Genomic DNA, 15,777 nt, shown 5'->3' on the forward strand with positions numbered 1-15,777 from the left:
ACCTCAACATGTCCAGATTCAATGTACCTCGAAGACGGCACAAACTTCGAGGCACCTACCCCTGCTTCCTATTAGTCCTCACTCCTGGAATGTAATTTTCTAATTGGCTAAGGAAGTTTGTTGTAACAAACCCTAATTAGGGTTTTTATCTTGTAATCCTAGCCATTGATTCTAAATCAATCAGAGCTGTCTATTTGTAAAGGGTTTCTCTATATAAGCCCTGGCTCCTCATTTGTAAAGGTTAATAGCTAGTTAATGGTTAATAGTTGGTTAATGGAGAATAGATAGTAGTGAATAGTCAGAGAGTAGGAAATAGTTAGAGTAGAATAGAAAGAGAAGGCAAAGATTGTTGCCAAGATGTTGTTGTAAACGACTTGTAAACTTCATTGAAGAAATGGTGAATTCTATGGGTCGATTCAACAATTTGCATGGTCTCTATACTTCTCAAATTTGATTTCATGTTATTAGATGAGTTGAAGAAATGTGTATGATCGATGGTGAAATTTGTATATCCATACTACTAGCAGTTTGTTAATTGCAGACTTGCCTTGTGTAGTCAACTGGAATCATTCAGCTTAAGCTTAACTTCAATTGTCGCTTCTTCATTGATATTCATCAGCCTAATGGTGTCCATGCCTGTAGCGGTGATCTGAACATCATAAAGCTTTCCTCAGAAGATCGCACTAACCTTGTGGAGATGGTCCTGGGATGTCAAAGCAAGACTTAGTTAGAATTTCATCAAAGTTCATTCATTGCTCTTACATTCTTAGTATTAGAAATAGATCCCATTTCAACCTTTCTCCTTTATCCTTTTTTTTCAAAATCAACGGCCAGTAAAATCTCACGTTCCAGCAATATCCAAAGCAAATCAGACATTCAGGTCGTCAAATGTAAGTCCCCTTGTGATTCCAGCAAAATCACATCATACCACGAAGAGTTTATCCACACGTAGAGACCCTACATAACAGAACCTTGAAGTTTCTCCGATTGATCCTTTTGCAATATCTTCAAAATTCGGGAGCTTTATTCAAGAGAGGATAAGGTACCTTTAGGTATTTTATTCTGTGTTCGAATAAATGATTGAATGAGAAATAAATGAAGTCTCTCATTCAATCATCTATCCTATCGATAAACTATGATGAAGACTTCAAGCTATTGTTCCTTCATTTGATGATCATTCTTAAATTTGTATGTATTCTACCATACTTGCAAAGTTCGATCAATACTTAACTACCGATAATCATCGGTTGTAAACCTCATAGCACAGAATACCGATTGGTATCGGTTTACATTAAAACCAATGCACTCCATTTAATATCGGTTAACATATTAACTATGAACACCGATTGTTATCGGGCTTAACCAATGCACTCTGATTAATATCAATTAATATATTAACTGTGAACATTGATTGTTATCGGGCTTAACTAATACATACCGATTAGTATCAGTTGTCTTGCATATGATAGACACACCGATTAAGTATCGGGTGGTTTGTTAAGTGATATACACCGATTGGTAAATGCAAGATAATTCAAAAGGTGCGATCAAGTAATATCTTGATCGACCGGTCAAGGTATTGCTTGATCCTCCTTGCTTACATATATATATCAATCGACATTTGTGAGAAGGACATTGAAATCGATAAATGCTCCTCTCATCTGCAACATACAAGACTATAATCAGATTTATCATATTAAAGTTATAACACATATTTGAAAGAAAAGATAACCTTGAATATAACTTGCATCTTGAATTGAGAATTGAATAACATTTAATGGTATCAGAGCCAAGTTAAATCGAACCTGAGGCTGTTCAATTTTATGGAAAATTCAAAACAAGCATATATTCAACATCACATTTCTTCTAATAGCTAGCACTATCAGATTCGAAGATAGACTCGGAGGAGGTGATGACTTCTCAGCATGGAAGTTCAAAATTCAAATGATTCTAAAAGAAAATAAAGTCGAATTATTTGTAAAAACTGAAACTGCAGAACCTGAGACTGAACCTGACAAAACAACTTGGAGAAAGGGAAATGAAAAGGCCATCAAAATCATAGTTGATGGGGTGAGAAATAATATTATGCCCATCATAAGGAAACATGAAATGGCCTACAACATGTTCAAAGCACTTGAAGATGCATTTGAGATATCCAATGCTAGTAGAACCTTGGCTTTAAAAAGAGAAATAAATCACATAGCCATGATCAAAGGAGAGTCAAGCAATGCCTACTTCATGCGAATATCAGCCCTAAGGGATGAACTAGCAACTCCTGGATATGAGATCCAAAGCAAAGAATTAACACTCATTGCTCTAGATGGGTTGCCTAGTATATAGGAAACATTCGTCCAAGGCATCAGTGCAAGGGATGAATTTCCAAAATTTGATAGGCTAAAGGCAGACTGTCTCCAAGAAGAATCAAGGTTAAATAAGAAAGGGATCAAGCAAAAGAATATAGATGAAGATCTTCAAGTCCTAAATGCAAACTCAAACAAGAAAAGCAAGCAGAAACAATTTAGGAAGAGAAAAGGTCGTCATGGCAAGAACACCTTCAAGGAGGACCTTTCACAGATTCAATGTTAAAGATGTGACAAATTTGGGCACTATGTTGCCAAATGTTCAGAAAGAGCCAAACAACAAGCCACGTTTGCCAAAACAGGAAAATCTAAAAGGGAAGATGACTCCGAGAAGTATGTACTCTATTTAGCACTTACAAACCAATCATCAAACAAGGTTAACTCCTGGGTGATCGACAGTGGCTCATCCAAACACATTACAGGATTCAGAGAAGTGCTAGACTCCATGATAGAGGAGAATGATGAGGAAGTGACTATCGGAGATGACTCCACACATCCAGTCAGAGGAGTTGGCACCTGCACCATCAAACTAAAGTCAGGCGTATCACTACAACTTAAAGGAGTATTATATGTCCCAGGCATCAAGAGAAACCTAGTCTCCATATCAGCACTAGAGGATAATTGATATAGAGTGACCTTCATGGACAACAGAGTGTTGGCTTGGCCAAAGAATTCATCCATCAAGAAAGCTAAAACCATTGGTCAAAGACAAGGCTACTTGTATGAGTTGTGCACAGAGCCCAACTTAGCCCTAATCCATGAAACTACAGATGCTAATGAAGTTTGGTATAGAAGACTAGATCACCTGAATTTTAGAGCTTTATCATCAATGGGAAACCTTGTCACAGGCCTACCTAAGTTAAAGCAATATCATTCGGGGGCATGCATAGGATGTGCCCTAGGTAAAAAATGCTAAGGGTGCTTTTCAAAGTAGTACTAGGAAAACAAGTAAAATTTTAGAGTTAGTTCATTCTGATGTATGTGGACCTATGTCTGTACCTTCTTTAGGGGGATTTTTGTATTATGTAATATTTGTTGATGACTACTCTAGGAAAACTTGGATCTACTTTCTGAAGTGTAAAGAATCAGAAGAGATCCTCAATAGGTTTAAAGAGTTCAAATCACTAACAGAGAACTACTCTGGAAATAAAATTAAAACCCTAAAAACTGATAATGGGGGGGAATACACATCAGAATTATTTAAAGATTTTTGTAAAAATTCAGGGATTAAGAGAGAGTTAACAATACCTTATAATCTTCAACAAAATGGGGTAGCTGAGAGGAAAAATAGGACAATTGTAGAAGCTACCAAAGCCATGATTCTTGATCAGAATCTAAATATCAATCTTTGGGCAGAAGCAACTAGCACTGTTGTATATATACAAAACAGATGTCCTCAGTCCCATCTTGAAGATAAAACCCCTGACGAAGTCTTTACTAAATCAAAACTAGATATCAGCCACCTCAAGATATTTGGGTGCCCTGTCTATATTCATGTACCTAAGGAGAAAAGATTAAAATTAGAGCCTTCTGGAAAAAGGGGAATACTTGCAGGATATAGTGAAAAATCCAAGGCCTACAGAATCTATATACCTGGTCAGAAGAATATTGAACTAAGTAGGGATGTAATCTTTGAAGAAGATTTAGCCTTCAAAAGAGCCCAAAGCTCAATAGAACTTGAAGTCTATATCCCTACCCCTAGCATAGATGAAGACCCTGCTCCTGAGCTTCAGAGGGAGAGTCTTGAGGAAAATGAAAGTGAAACTCAAAACCCACCTAGAGAAAATTTCAAGAAAAGACCCCTATGGGCCACCAAAACTGTAGAAGAAGCTCAGAAGTATGCTGCCCCTTCAGGAGCTTTCAGAGAAAGCAAAAGGCCTAACAAACTTACCAACTACGTCGCTCTCTTGAATGATCTCTCAAAAGCTGAACCCACTAATGTATCGGATGCACTTAAACATCAAGTATGGAAGAATGCCATGTCTGAAGAATACCAATCCATTATGAAAAATGATGTTTGGGAAATTGTCCCTAGGCCAACTGGGAAATCTGTTGTCACCTCCAAATGGCTCTTCAAAATCAAACACACTGCAGATGGCAGCATTCAGAAACACAAGGCTAGATTTGTAGCCACGGGGCTCTCTCAAAAGGAAGGAATTGACTATGAGGAAACATTTGCACCTGTAGCCAGATACACTTCAGTAAGAGCAGTCTTAGCCATTGCAACATCAAAGGGATGGAAAGTTCATCAGATGGATGTTAAGACAGCATTCCTTAATGGTGAGATCTCAGAAGAAGTATACCTAGAGCAACCTGAAGGGTTTGAGATTTATGATGCAGAGTCACATGTGTGTAGACTCAAGAAAGCTCTCTATGGGCTTAAACAGGCTCCCAGGGCCTGGCATGAAAGAATTGATACCTATCTCTCAAAATTAGGCTTCTCCAAGAATGATGCAGATCCTTATCTCTACTATAAGCAAAACAAAGGTGATATGCTAATATTAATTTTATATGTTGGTGATTTGTTAATCACATGAAAAGATCACCTCATAGATCAGTGTAAGAAAGACCTTGCTAAAGAATTTGATATGAAGAACTTGGGACTCCTTCATTACTTCCTAGGTTTGGAAGTATGGCAGAATACTGATGGCATTATACTAAACCAAGGTAAATATACCTTGGACATTTTGAAGAGATTTGGAATGCTAAACTACAGACCCATGACCTCTCCAATGGAAACAAACCTTCATAAACTTAAGGAAGCAGCAGCAGAATCACAACCCTCAGATCCTACTCTATATAGGCAAATGATTGGGTCCCTGATGTATCTTGTAAATACGAGACCAGATATATGTTATGCAGTTAATGCCTTAAGTCAGTTTATGTGTGAGCCTAAGGAGATCCACCTAATTGCAGTAAAACACATTATGAGATACTTACAAGATACTCTAAACCTTGGTCTCAAATATGAGAAAGTTGATCTAGACCTACATGGATTTACAGACTCAGATTGGGTTGGAAGTGTGACTGACAAGAAAAGCACTTTAGGGTGTTGCTTCAGTTTAGGCTCAGCCATGATATCCTGGATCAGCAAAAAGCAGTCTTCTGTGGCTCAGAGTTCCACCGAAGTCGAATACATTGCAGCTTCCATGGCTGCCCGAGAGGCAGTATGGCTTAGGAAGTTGCTTGTGGGATTGTTTGGAGAGCCTATGAAACCTACTATCATACATTGTGACAATCAGAGCTGCATAAAACTTTCAGTAAATCCAGTGTTCCATGACAGATCCAAGCATATTGAGATTCCATACCACTGTGTGCGAGATATGGTAGACAGGAATGTGATCAAATTAGAATATGTTTGTACAGGAGATCAAACTGCAAATATTCTGACCAAACCTCTTTCCAGAGTGAAGGTTGATCACTTCAGAAAAGGTTTAGGTATGATAGAAAGGTAATTTGCTTTGTAATTTGTATTTACATATCAATAAGATGTTTAATGTGTAAACTTTTTTGTCATGTTAGGACATTTTGGATTTTATCCCCTGGGCTCATATCTAAAAGGTGACGATCTCTCAAGATGATGAACACTTGTATGTAGACATTATAAGGTAACGATCTTATGATGTTCAAACCAGTTATCATGTTGGATCTCTTGTATGTCATGGATGTGCCATGACTGTGTTGTGGTAAAACATTTGTATAAGATGTTAGTGCACATACCACAACTTGGATAAGATGAGAATTTAATCATCCTCATATGTTTATCCTTAAGTATTGCATGTTTAGGCGATACTGATATCATATGCTTGGGTGATATCTTGTCATCACAAGATTGATGTGATGAACATTTGTATCACGTGTTTCGGTGATATTTCATGTCATGTGATTAGGTGATATGATTTTCTGAAGAGTCAGATTATGTAAGGAATACTAACCATCATTTGAATTGTGATGCTTGATATGTTGTTTTTCATTTATCTTACCTAGCTAAGAGGGAGTGTTAATGCATGATAGCATCGGTAAGATAAATGATTGAATGAGAAATAAATGAAGTCTCTCATTCAATCATCTATCCTATCGATAAACTATGATGAAGACTTCAAGCTATTGTTCCTTCATTTGATGATCATTCTTAAATTTGTATGTATTCTACCATACTTGCAAAGTTTGATCAATACTTAACTACGGATAATCATCGGTTGTAAACCTCATAGCACAGAATACCGATTGGTATCGGTTTACATTAAAACCAATGCACTCCATTTAATATCGGTTAACATATTAACTATGAACACCGATTGTTATCGGGTTTAACCAATGCACTTTGATTAATATCGGCTAATATATTAACTGTGAACATTGATTGTTATCGGGCTTAACTAATACATACAGATTAGTATCGATTGTCTTGCATATGATAGACACACCGATTAAGTATCGGGTGGTTTGTTAAGTGATATACACCGATTGGTAAATGCACAATAATTCAAAAGGTGCGATCAAGTAATATCTTGATCGGTCATGTCTAATAGACATGACCGGTCAAGGTATTGCTTGATCCTCCTTGCTTACATATATATATCAATCGGCATTTGTGAGAAGGACATTGAAATCGATAAATGCTCCTCTCATCTGCAACATACAAGACTATAATCAGATTTATCATATTAAAGTTATAACACATATTTGAAAGAAAAGATAACCTTGAATATAATTTGCATCTTGAATTGAGAATTGAATAACATTTACACCCTTCACCAAGGACCTAAGTTTGTAAAGATGGAAAATGACCATGAAGACATTCTTGAGATGGAAAAGCTAGTTAAAAATTCAACTTGGAAAATGCACTAAGCACCAAATGGCCACTAAAAAGGTAGAGAGCATGGTTCAACCAAATAGATCAAGGGCGGCTATAGCTATAAGTATATATAATACACCACCCTACTTCCCCCACTCTCTATACTATGGATAGGGGTAACCAGCCAAGTATTGAGAGGGGGAAAGAGGGCCCCCATTTATAGCTATTATAGATGGGGTGATGGCAATTCAATATGCTATTGCTATATCCTCGATTGTGGATAGAACACCATATCCAAACTATCTAGACTGGGGACTAGAATGGAACTTTAACACACTTCTCCTCTACACCACTGATATGAGAAGAAAAGTGTGAGGTGAATACTAACACATATGGCAACAATGGATGGCAAGGGAGCGTTAATCAATACTAAGGAAGCAAGCACTAACAAGTCAAAAGTATGAATGCAGACTCAATCAATCCATGAAGTCTGTCACTCATACTCAACCACCTCTCACCTACCAACGTGTGCACAAGGTCTGATATATTAATACATCGGGAAACCTGTTGATCACTATAGATAGACTTCTACTCTCTCCCTTGGCCTTGAATAGATCCACCAATTTGAGAATCTTTTCAATCATTTTAATTTTTACCATCACTTTCTATTGTTACGTTTATTTATGAGGAATGAGATGATCAATTTGGATTTCCCCTACTTTTATTGGGGATCAAATTGAGCTCACTGAGACTCCCCCTATATCAATCAATAGGTACAAGTGGACTATGGAGCAAAATCTAGATCAGGTGCTTTTTCATTATTCATCATTCCCATTGAATGGAAAATGGATGGGGGGCTAGTGTATCCTCAACTTGTTGAATGGATCCTAGTTTGTAGGTGATGATGCTAGATTTTGAGGACTAGAGTGCTAGCCCTTATTGTGTTGTTAGTTGGGCATTTGGAAAGATTTTGGTGTTCCTCCTATGTGAGGATTTTATCTTTGTGTTCATTGCTTTGCTAGTATTGATTAGTCGATGGTGGTTTTTTGGTGTTTGGCTTTTGTATACCAAATTTTCTTCCTATCCATCAGTCATTGAGAACTGTAATGTGCCCGATTGGTGGCTAGGTCAGCCAAGCTCCAATGATTAAAATTTAAAATACATAAAATATTAATAACTGAAATTATTAAATATTTTAAAATAAACTTTTGGGCCCACTTTGGAGAAAATCTTTAAATAAATAAAATTGTTTCTTGAGGCCAACCTGTCAATTGGCGGTTATTTCTTTTGTAGCCGGCTTAGCTGGGATTCATATTTATATGGGTGTTGATGGTGGCAAAAGGCATGGATGAGTTTATTTAAAAGCATTAAATGAGTGCAGGAAACAACTCAGATGCAAACCAGAGGAGTTCCACAATGGGCAGGACGAAACACTTGCCATACTACTTAGTGCTGCCTTATTCGCAGTTCTGTGCAAGACCAGTGCAAGGTGTGATAAGGAAGGCTACAGGAATTGCAGGAGGAGTGTAAGAACAAGCAGCAGATTGAGGAAATCGCATGAAAGAGAAACCACAGTCTTCAGCATGGAAGCCGTGAAGGATATCTGATATGGGGCCAGGGTCAACAAAACCTTCTGAGGCAGTGAATTTAATCTCTCCTTTGCTGTTGTCTAGCAACACAGCAAAGCAGATGTGTTTGGCAAATAGGAAAGTCATCCACTGGTCCAGCTAGGCATAGATCAGCAATGTTAATGGTGACATGCTGTTGAATGCAATGATACAATATTACAAGCATTCCAGCAGGTTCTCCTAAGATTTGTATGCTTTCAAGTTGTAATTCTTAATAAAACCTGAGATTAATCCATTTGCAGCTGACTTAAATACTATAATTATAATCTGAGATCACGACTGTAGAACAGGGTGTTATCGTATTTGGAATATGAATTAATATGCATCTGAGTTACTGTTATTAAATGAATTGCTGTCTATATCTCAAGAAGTCTCTGACGTGTTGTATTTCAGTCTTGTTTAAAATTGCAATTTGAGTTGTTATCTTTCAAGAACATTATGGATGTATTTACTTTTATACTTTCCAAAGCCCTATAGATCCCCCATTAAATTATCAAAAATATAAAAATAAAAGATTAATTTTCACCCTAATTCAAACTAGGATCATAACAAAAGGCCCTGTTGGGAGTATCCCATAAACTTTGATCATGGTAATGTTTAAGAGAAAAAAGAAGAGCATTTTATGGCTAAATTATGTTATCACCGCTCAGGTGTGTAACTTCACACACATAAATAGATAAGAATTGCGCCTGATTTAGAACATCTAAGTCATTTTCTATCTCTACTTGTCACATCTTTGCTGTATTGCCGTGCAGAGTTTAGATTACCTTGAGGAATACACAGACCTACTCTTTTATTAAGTTCTTCAATAACAATGTGAAATTGGATCTACTGCAATTTCAGATTTTGCAATGCATCAATAACATTCAAGCAAAAGGAAATGAGAATAAAGGAAACAAAAAATGCCAATAAGTTACATAAAGTGAAATTGTTATAATGGAGAACAGAACTGGTGTTTAAGATGACATCACTGTCATTCATTTCTTACAAGCATATGTCAAGCAAAGGTCTATAACAACTGGAAATTGACATCAAACTTCAAATATGACACGTGATGGAGGATCATATTGATTGACATGTGAAGACTACGAACATGTTTTCAATCTTTGCAATCATTTAATGTCTATCTTAGCTACTACAAACGGGGATACTGTGGATACACATTCAAATCCCAAAGTCCTTGCAGCTAAAATAAATTGCACTAGGACAAACACATTGGGAAATTCCTCCCATCAGTATGATTTGGGAGAACTGTGTTTTATCCACATGTCATTATCTCACAAAGACAATGATGACAAATAACCTGAGGCATTCTTTTTTTTTTACGTGTAAAACATTAGTAAAACAGCATGTAACTCAAGTGGGGACCTCGAACAAAGAAAAGGATGAATAGTGAAGGGAGTTCAAATTCATCTTTTCACCAAAGTTGAAGATGACGATAAAATCGTAGGCAAGTGCATTCATCAACAGCAAAACAATGACGGTGTTAAACCATAGTTTTGAGACTCTGCAAATCTCCCCAACACTCACTATGTATTCAGCCTGACTAACGAGAACTCGCCAATTATCAATTGAACACCCAAAAATATGTTGGGAATGTGAAGCCCAACGGTCACATGACCATTCACGTTCTCACAACTGTTCATTTCATGGCTGATTATGATTATATAATGGCTGTGTGCAGCCCATGTATTGTAGAGTTGATTAATGAAGTTATTCCCTATTTTGAGTGTGGATGTAGGCAAATTAACCGAACACGATAAATCGTGTGTTGTCTCTTGTTATTGCTTTTTCTATTTCTGTTATCGTTTTCTTTGCTCATTCTAATCTTTACAATTGGTATCAGAGCCCGCCTCATCTTTCATGGTGTTTGAGAAAGATGACATGTCTTCCATTTTTTCTATCATGGGAGAGCACCGATGATCTTAATGATTTATTTCAGGATGGAGGGTTCATTTTCGAACAAGTTAATGATCTTTCCAATACTTTGTTCGGTGTGAAGGGGAGCATAAGAGAAGATGCTTTTGATTGGGATCTCTTTTGGAGACGACTTATTCGCAGTGTCCGTGAACGGAGTTTTGCGAAGCTCAAATCTTCGCTGGGTCTGGTTGTAATATGAATTCGACAATGGAAGCAGGGATGTTCTACATGGCTGTACCAGTTGGACTTCACGGGGGAGATTGTTGGGAATGTGAAGCCCAACGGTCACATGACCATTCGCGTTCTCACAACTGTTCATTTCATAGCTGATTATGATTATATAATGGCTGTGTACAACCCATGTATTGTAGAGTTGATTAATGAAGTTATTCCCTGCTTTGAGTATGGATGTAGGCAAATTTGCCGAACCACGATAAATCGTGTGTTGTCTCTTGTTATTGCTTTTTCTGTTTCTCTTATCGTTTTCTCTGCTCATTCTAATCTTTACAAAATAAAGTTAAAGAAAGAAATAAACTATCAGTGCCCCTCACTGACTCTGAGGCCCACGCTAAGAAAGCCTCACCAATCAATAAATATTAAAAGTAGAAAAAAACGTAATGCTAGTATGCTAACCCTCTCTCTCACAATTGAACATCTGAATTACTGTCATCAGTTATGCAACACCATCTAAGGAAAAAGCACAATTGCCAGCACCGAGAATTCAATTTTAGTGATTTTGGTCAGTGTATAGGTGTTTTCCATGACTAACCCTTATACAATTCAACATCTGAATTACTGGCATACGACAGCCACTAAGGAAAGTACAGGATTTCCAGCACTGAGGACTCAATTTTAGTGATTTTGATCAGTATGTAGGTGATTTCCATTGAGTTTTGACCGGTTTAATTTGCGAGCTTTTATTGAATTTTTTTAGGCCTAGGCTAAGCCCAAAATGCACCTGCCCATTACAAACAGAGCGCAAGTCCTTTTAACATTCAAGCATTGTTTTATCATCAAGCTCCGAAGATCCTACGTGAAATTTAAACAAAAACATTCACGTACAGATACAGAGAGCCATACAGTGAATAAAAAGTTTAATTATTGCAGGAACGATACACGGATTCAGATATGTTGTGATGTAGCAAAAATTTTGAATGTAATGTATCTACACAGTGAAAACATAACCGAAAAAAAATAGAAGATAAATTCATACCGGGCTTCCAAAGTGGCAATCTCCATCTCAGTCTAGTTGGGCACGAGACCTTCAAACTCGCAATTTCTGATCTTCTCGTCACACATAAAGTCCACCCGATATAATAAACCGTGCCCTTGATCAGTCTGACCGTGAACATGAGCTCAACCTTTGTTTTACGTTTCCAAACCCCTTTGCATTGGGATTCCGTACAAAAAGGTACATTTATTGACGTACACTACACTATTCTATTTATCTGCTACTACTAGTAAGTTGTAAAGATTAATTGTTTTTATTATTATTTTATGTTAATATTACATTTGTTGATATAATTTTTATAAATTGTCTAGATTTATATTAAAAATCATTTAAGCATCAATTATAATTTAATATGTAATGTAGCACATTGTATATATAAATGTAGAAAAATTAAAAATAGATACATTAATATAAATATCTTAAAATTATTATATTTATTTTACTTAAGAATTGTTTTATTTTATTTTTATATATATGGACACCTAAAAAAGTTATTTAAGATTATTTGTATCGTAAGTATAGATTATATTAATTAAAAAAAAATTGATTACATAATGATGTCTAAGAGATATCACTATGTTTTGATTCCTCATAGATCAAAACCCCCATTGCCTACACTAGAATTGGCCATGTAGAGCCATTAGATTTTTCTACAACCCCAAGCCCCAAATACCTTTGCAATTACAAAACAGAGGGTGAAAACCTCATATTTCTCCAAAATTATGTCCTAAAATTTAAGGATTTACATGTCACATATGAACTAGGGCACATCTCAATATAGTATAAAAGGGCTTCCTCAATACCATTAACACCAACCATCAACCAACAACCTCTAGCCAGCATCACACTACCAAAAAAGGAAGAACCCCACAATATGGATTCACCCGATCATCGCCTCTTGAGAAAATAGGAAAAACTCCCATATCCAGTTCCAGTCCTCCACTAGTTTGAAATACAATAGTTTCTTCAAAAAATCATGTCTCATCTAGTTTGGGGTATATGGAAAGACAGGAACAATAGGATATTTAGAGACTATGCCTTATCAGCTCAGATTGTATTCCACAAAATCTACAGAGTTGTGAAGGGAAGTTTCAATTATCTTAACAGTATCCAGGTGAGAAATGAGATTCAAAATTGCACTGACTATGATCACAGGATTGCAAATGCATGGAAAATTCAGTTGGACATTGCGAGACTTTTCAAGCCTATTAGAAAACTTTGGGACGGTACTTGTTGGCATGTGCCTCCTTCAAGTTGGGTTAAAATTAACTTTGATGGGGCGACGAAGGGAAATCTGAGTCCAGCTAGGTGTAGGGGAGTGATTAAGGACTATAATGGCATTTGTATTTCGGCAATGGCGCTCTCCTTGGGTAGCCAGACAAACCACGTTGCCGAAGCCATTGGAGCCTACTAGGCTCTCTTGATTGCTAAATAGATAAATTGTTCAAAGGTGTGGATAGAAGGGGACTCCAAAAGCATTATTTAGTGTCTCAAAAAAGAAACTAATCCTTCATGGAATATTGCTATCTGGATTGGTTTATCCCATAAAATTATTGACTCTTTTGAAATTTGTCACATTTCCTGCATATTTAGGGAAAGTAATAAAGTCGTGGATTATTTTGCCAACTTTGGAGTTCAAGTTAATGATAAAAGAATATGGCGAAAAGGGGACCAATTGGATGATGAAGTGGGGGGATTATTAAGGTTGGATAGCCTAACCAGCAGAGAACTTAACTTGTCATGATTAACTTTGCCATGAGTGTATGTCGAGCTCGTCACGAGCTCCTCGCATTAATTTCCATTCTAGAGGTTTCTCTTCGCACGTTTTCTGGGTGTGATTGGGGTTATTTTGTGTTTACCTTCAATTTGGGGTCATTTCCTGTTTGAAGAACTCCAGTGCTTCTGTCAAATACAGAATTCTCCCTCTTCCTGTGCACAATGGTTACCACAATATGGGTGGGGATTTGAAACGAGCGGAGCTGATGGACTGCACTGAGTTGAAAAATAACAAAAGCATATGGCGTATTCTGGAGAAGGATGGTTTTATTACCTATATAGAAAAATTGCATGGCGGCAAAGCCAAGGTGACGAGAGGGTTTGTTAAAAATTACAACAAGGGGATGGTCACCCTTTTTGGAATGGAAATTGTTGTTAATGAAGACCTTATTGTAGAGGTTGCTAGGCTCTCAACTGATGGGGTGAAGTTTTATAAAGACCAAAAATTCTCTGATAAGGTGCTCATGCTTTTTCCGAAAGAAGAGAAGGAGAAGAAAGACTTGGTGAGAGACGGGACCACAAGCTAAAATACAACGAAGATAAAGACTATCCGGGGTGATGTCCTGAAATTACTCATGGAGTGCATTACTCTTGATGGGTGATACACAAGAGCCTTTGCCTACCACTTTGTGCTCCTCAATCACTTTCGGCATATGGTTAGAATCTCTTTCCCCTTCTTTCTTGTGTCCTTGTTGATTACCAAAATTGTAGAACATAAGAAGGACCCTATTAAAAACCATGTCTTGCATGAAGGCTTAATCCTTCTAATTTTTTAACATGTTAAGTCTCTTCCACCTGTGTCCTCCTCCGATCTGAGGTTAATCTTGATTTAGATGATTCTCAATCTTTGAGGGATGACTATCATACTAACACTAATGATGATGACTTCTCTCCCAGAGCATCCCCTCCTAAGACCAAGGGTAAAGACCTTGTTGTTAAAAGCCCCAAATCTAAAAACCCTGGTATTCACCTAGGCTCTAATACTACTGGTGATTTGATTGAAAATTCTTTGGGTCAAGGCAGGCACCCCTCTCCTTCAGTTTCCATTGATTCTCAACCTAACCTTAACACTGAGAGGCAACCTTGTTTTTCGAATACCCTCGACCCCTCTTCGCCTCTGCTCAGTGATGAGAAAGAGTTTGTTACTGATGTCCTAGCCTTAGCTAGAGATGGGGTGGTGAATAATTTCAAATTTTTCAAATGGATATTCCATGAAATCAAAGATATTCAACTTAAACAGAGAGCACATGGCAGTAACTTGGAGGTTTTGAAAGGTAAAGTTAAGGATATGGGTAATGTGCATGTATCTGATGAGAACAGTCCTTGGTCTGAGAAAGAGAAGGCCTTTGTTATAAATTGCGTAAAGACTACTATGGAGGCCTTTGATAATTTCAAAAAAGACTATGAGGCTAGGATGGCGACCCAACAAGAATAGACTAGGAAAATAAAGGATTCCATCAAAGTGGTTGTTAAAACTAGTCATGGTATGATAGGTGCCACGGTCGAGAGCTTTAAGAATATGATCACTAGTCTTGAAGAACAGTTTTAGCTAAAAGACATTGTGGATGTGGACACCAATAATGATCCGGGTATCTCCTTGGGCCCCAGCAAACGAACGAGAGGTACTTTGAAGAGAAAGGTAGTGGGACCTCCTCCTAATTTTTAGAAGCTAAAGAAAACCACCAACACAATGATTGAGATTGAAAAGGAAATGGCACAGTCAATGAAGTTGTTGGACTAGTGCTGGTGTTTTGTTGCCTCTTCGTTGGGCTTGTTGTTGCTGGAGTTTTTGTTCTCTAGTTTTCTCTATTGTGTTCAGGCTTATGTTGTTTTTGTCTATTTTTTGTTTGCCCCCTTGCTTTTATGATGCTTTATGTTTATCTTATGGGACAGTTTAGTCTTGTGTGGTCTATTTTTGGCTTAATGTCTTGTTAAGTCTAGACTACTCTATGATTTGTTGTTAAAGGGTTTCAGGTCCCTTCAAAACCTGTTTTACCATTAAAAACAATGGCATTCCAACTCTAGTCCCATGAGATTCATGACAAATATGAACAACTCTAGCAC

At 37.2% G+C, this 15,777-nt stretch overlaps 1 protein-coding gene across 2 annotated transcripts in view; it reads right to left on the reverse strand.

The window, feature by feature from the left end:
- Positions 1-12,098, reverse strand: part of LOC131034230 (protein DWD HYPERSENSITIVE TO UV-B 1) — a 138,425-nt gene extending 126,327 nt beyond the window's left edge. The window contains exon 1 of one of the 2 annotated variants that reach the window (XM_057965636.2): positions 11,920-12,098. In XM_057965636.2, the coding sequence (XP_057821619.1) occupies positions 11,920-11,945 (26 nt within the window). In that variant the 5' untranslated portion in view covers positions 11,946-12,098. The remainder of the gene's footprint in view (positions 1-11,919) is intronic. The other variant, XM_057965637.2, reaches the window with a different exon arrangement.
- Between the last annotated feature and the right edge of the window lie 3,679 nt (positions 12,099-15,777).

Source organism: Cryptomeria japonica, chromosome 3, assembly GCF_030272615.1.
Source record: "Cryptomeria japonica chromosome 3, Sugi_1.0, whole genome shotgun sequence".
NCBI lineage: Eukaryota > Viridiplantae > Streptophyta > Pinopsida > Cupressales > Cupressaceae > Cryptomeria > Cryptomeria japonica.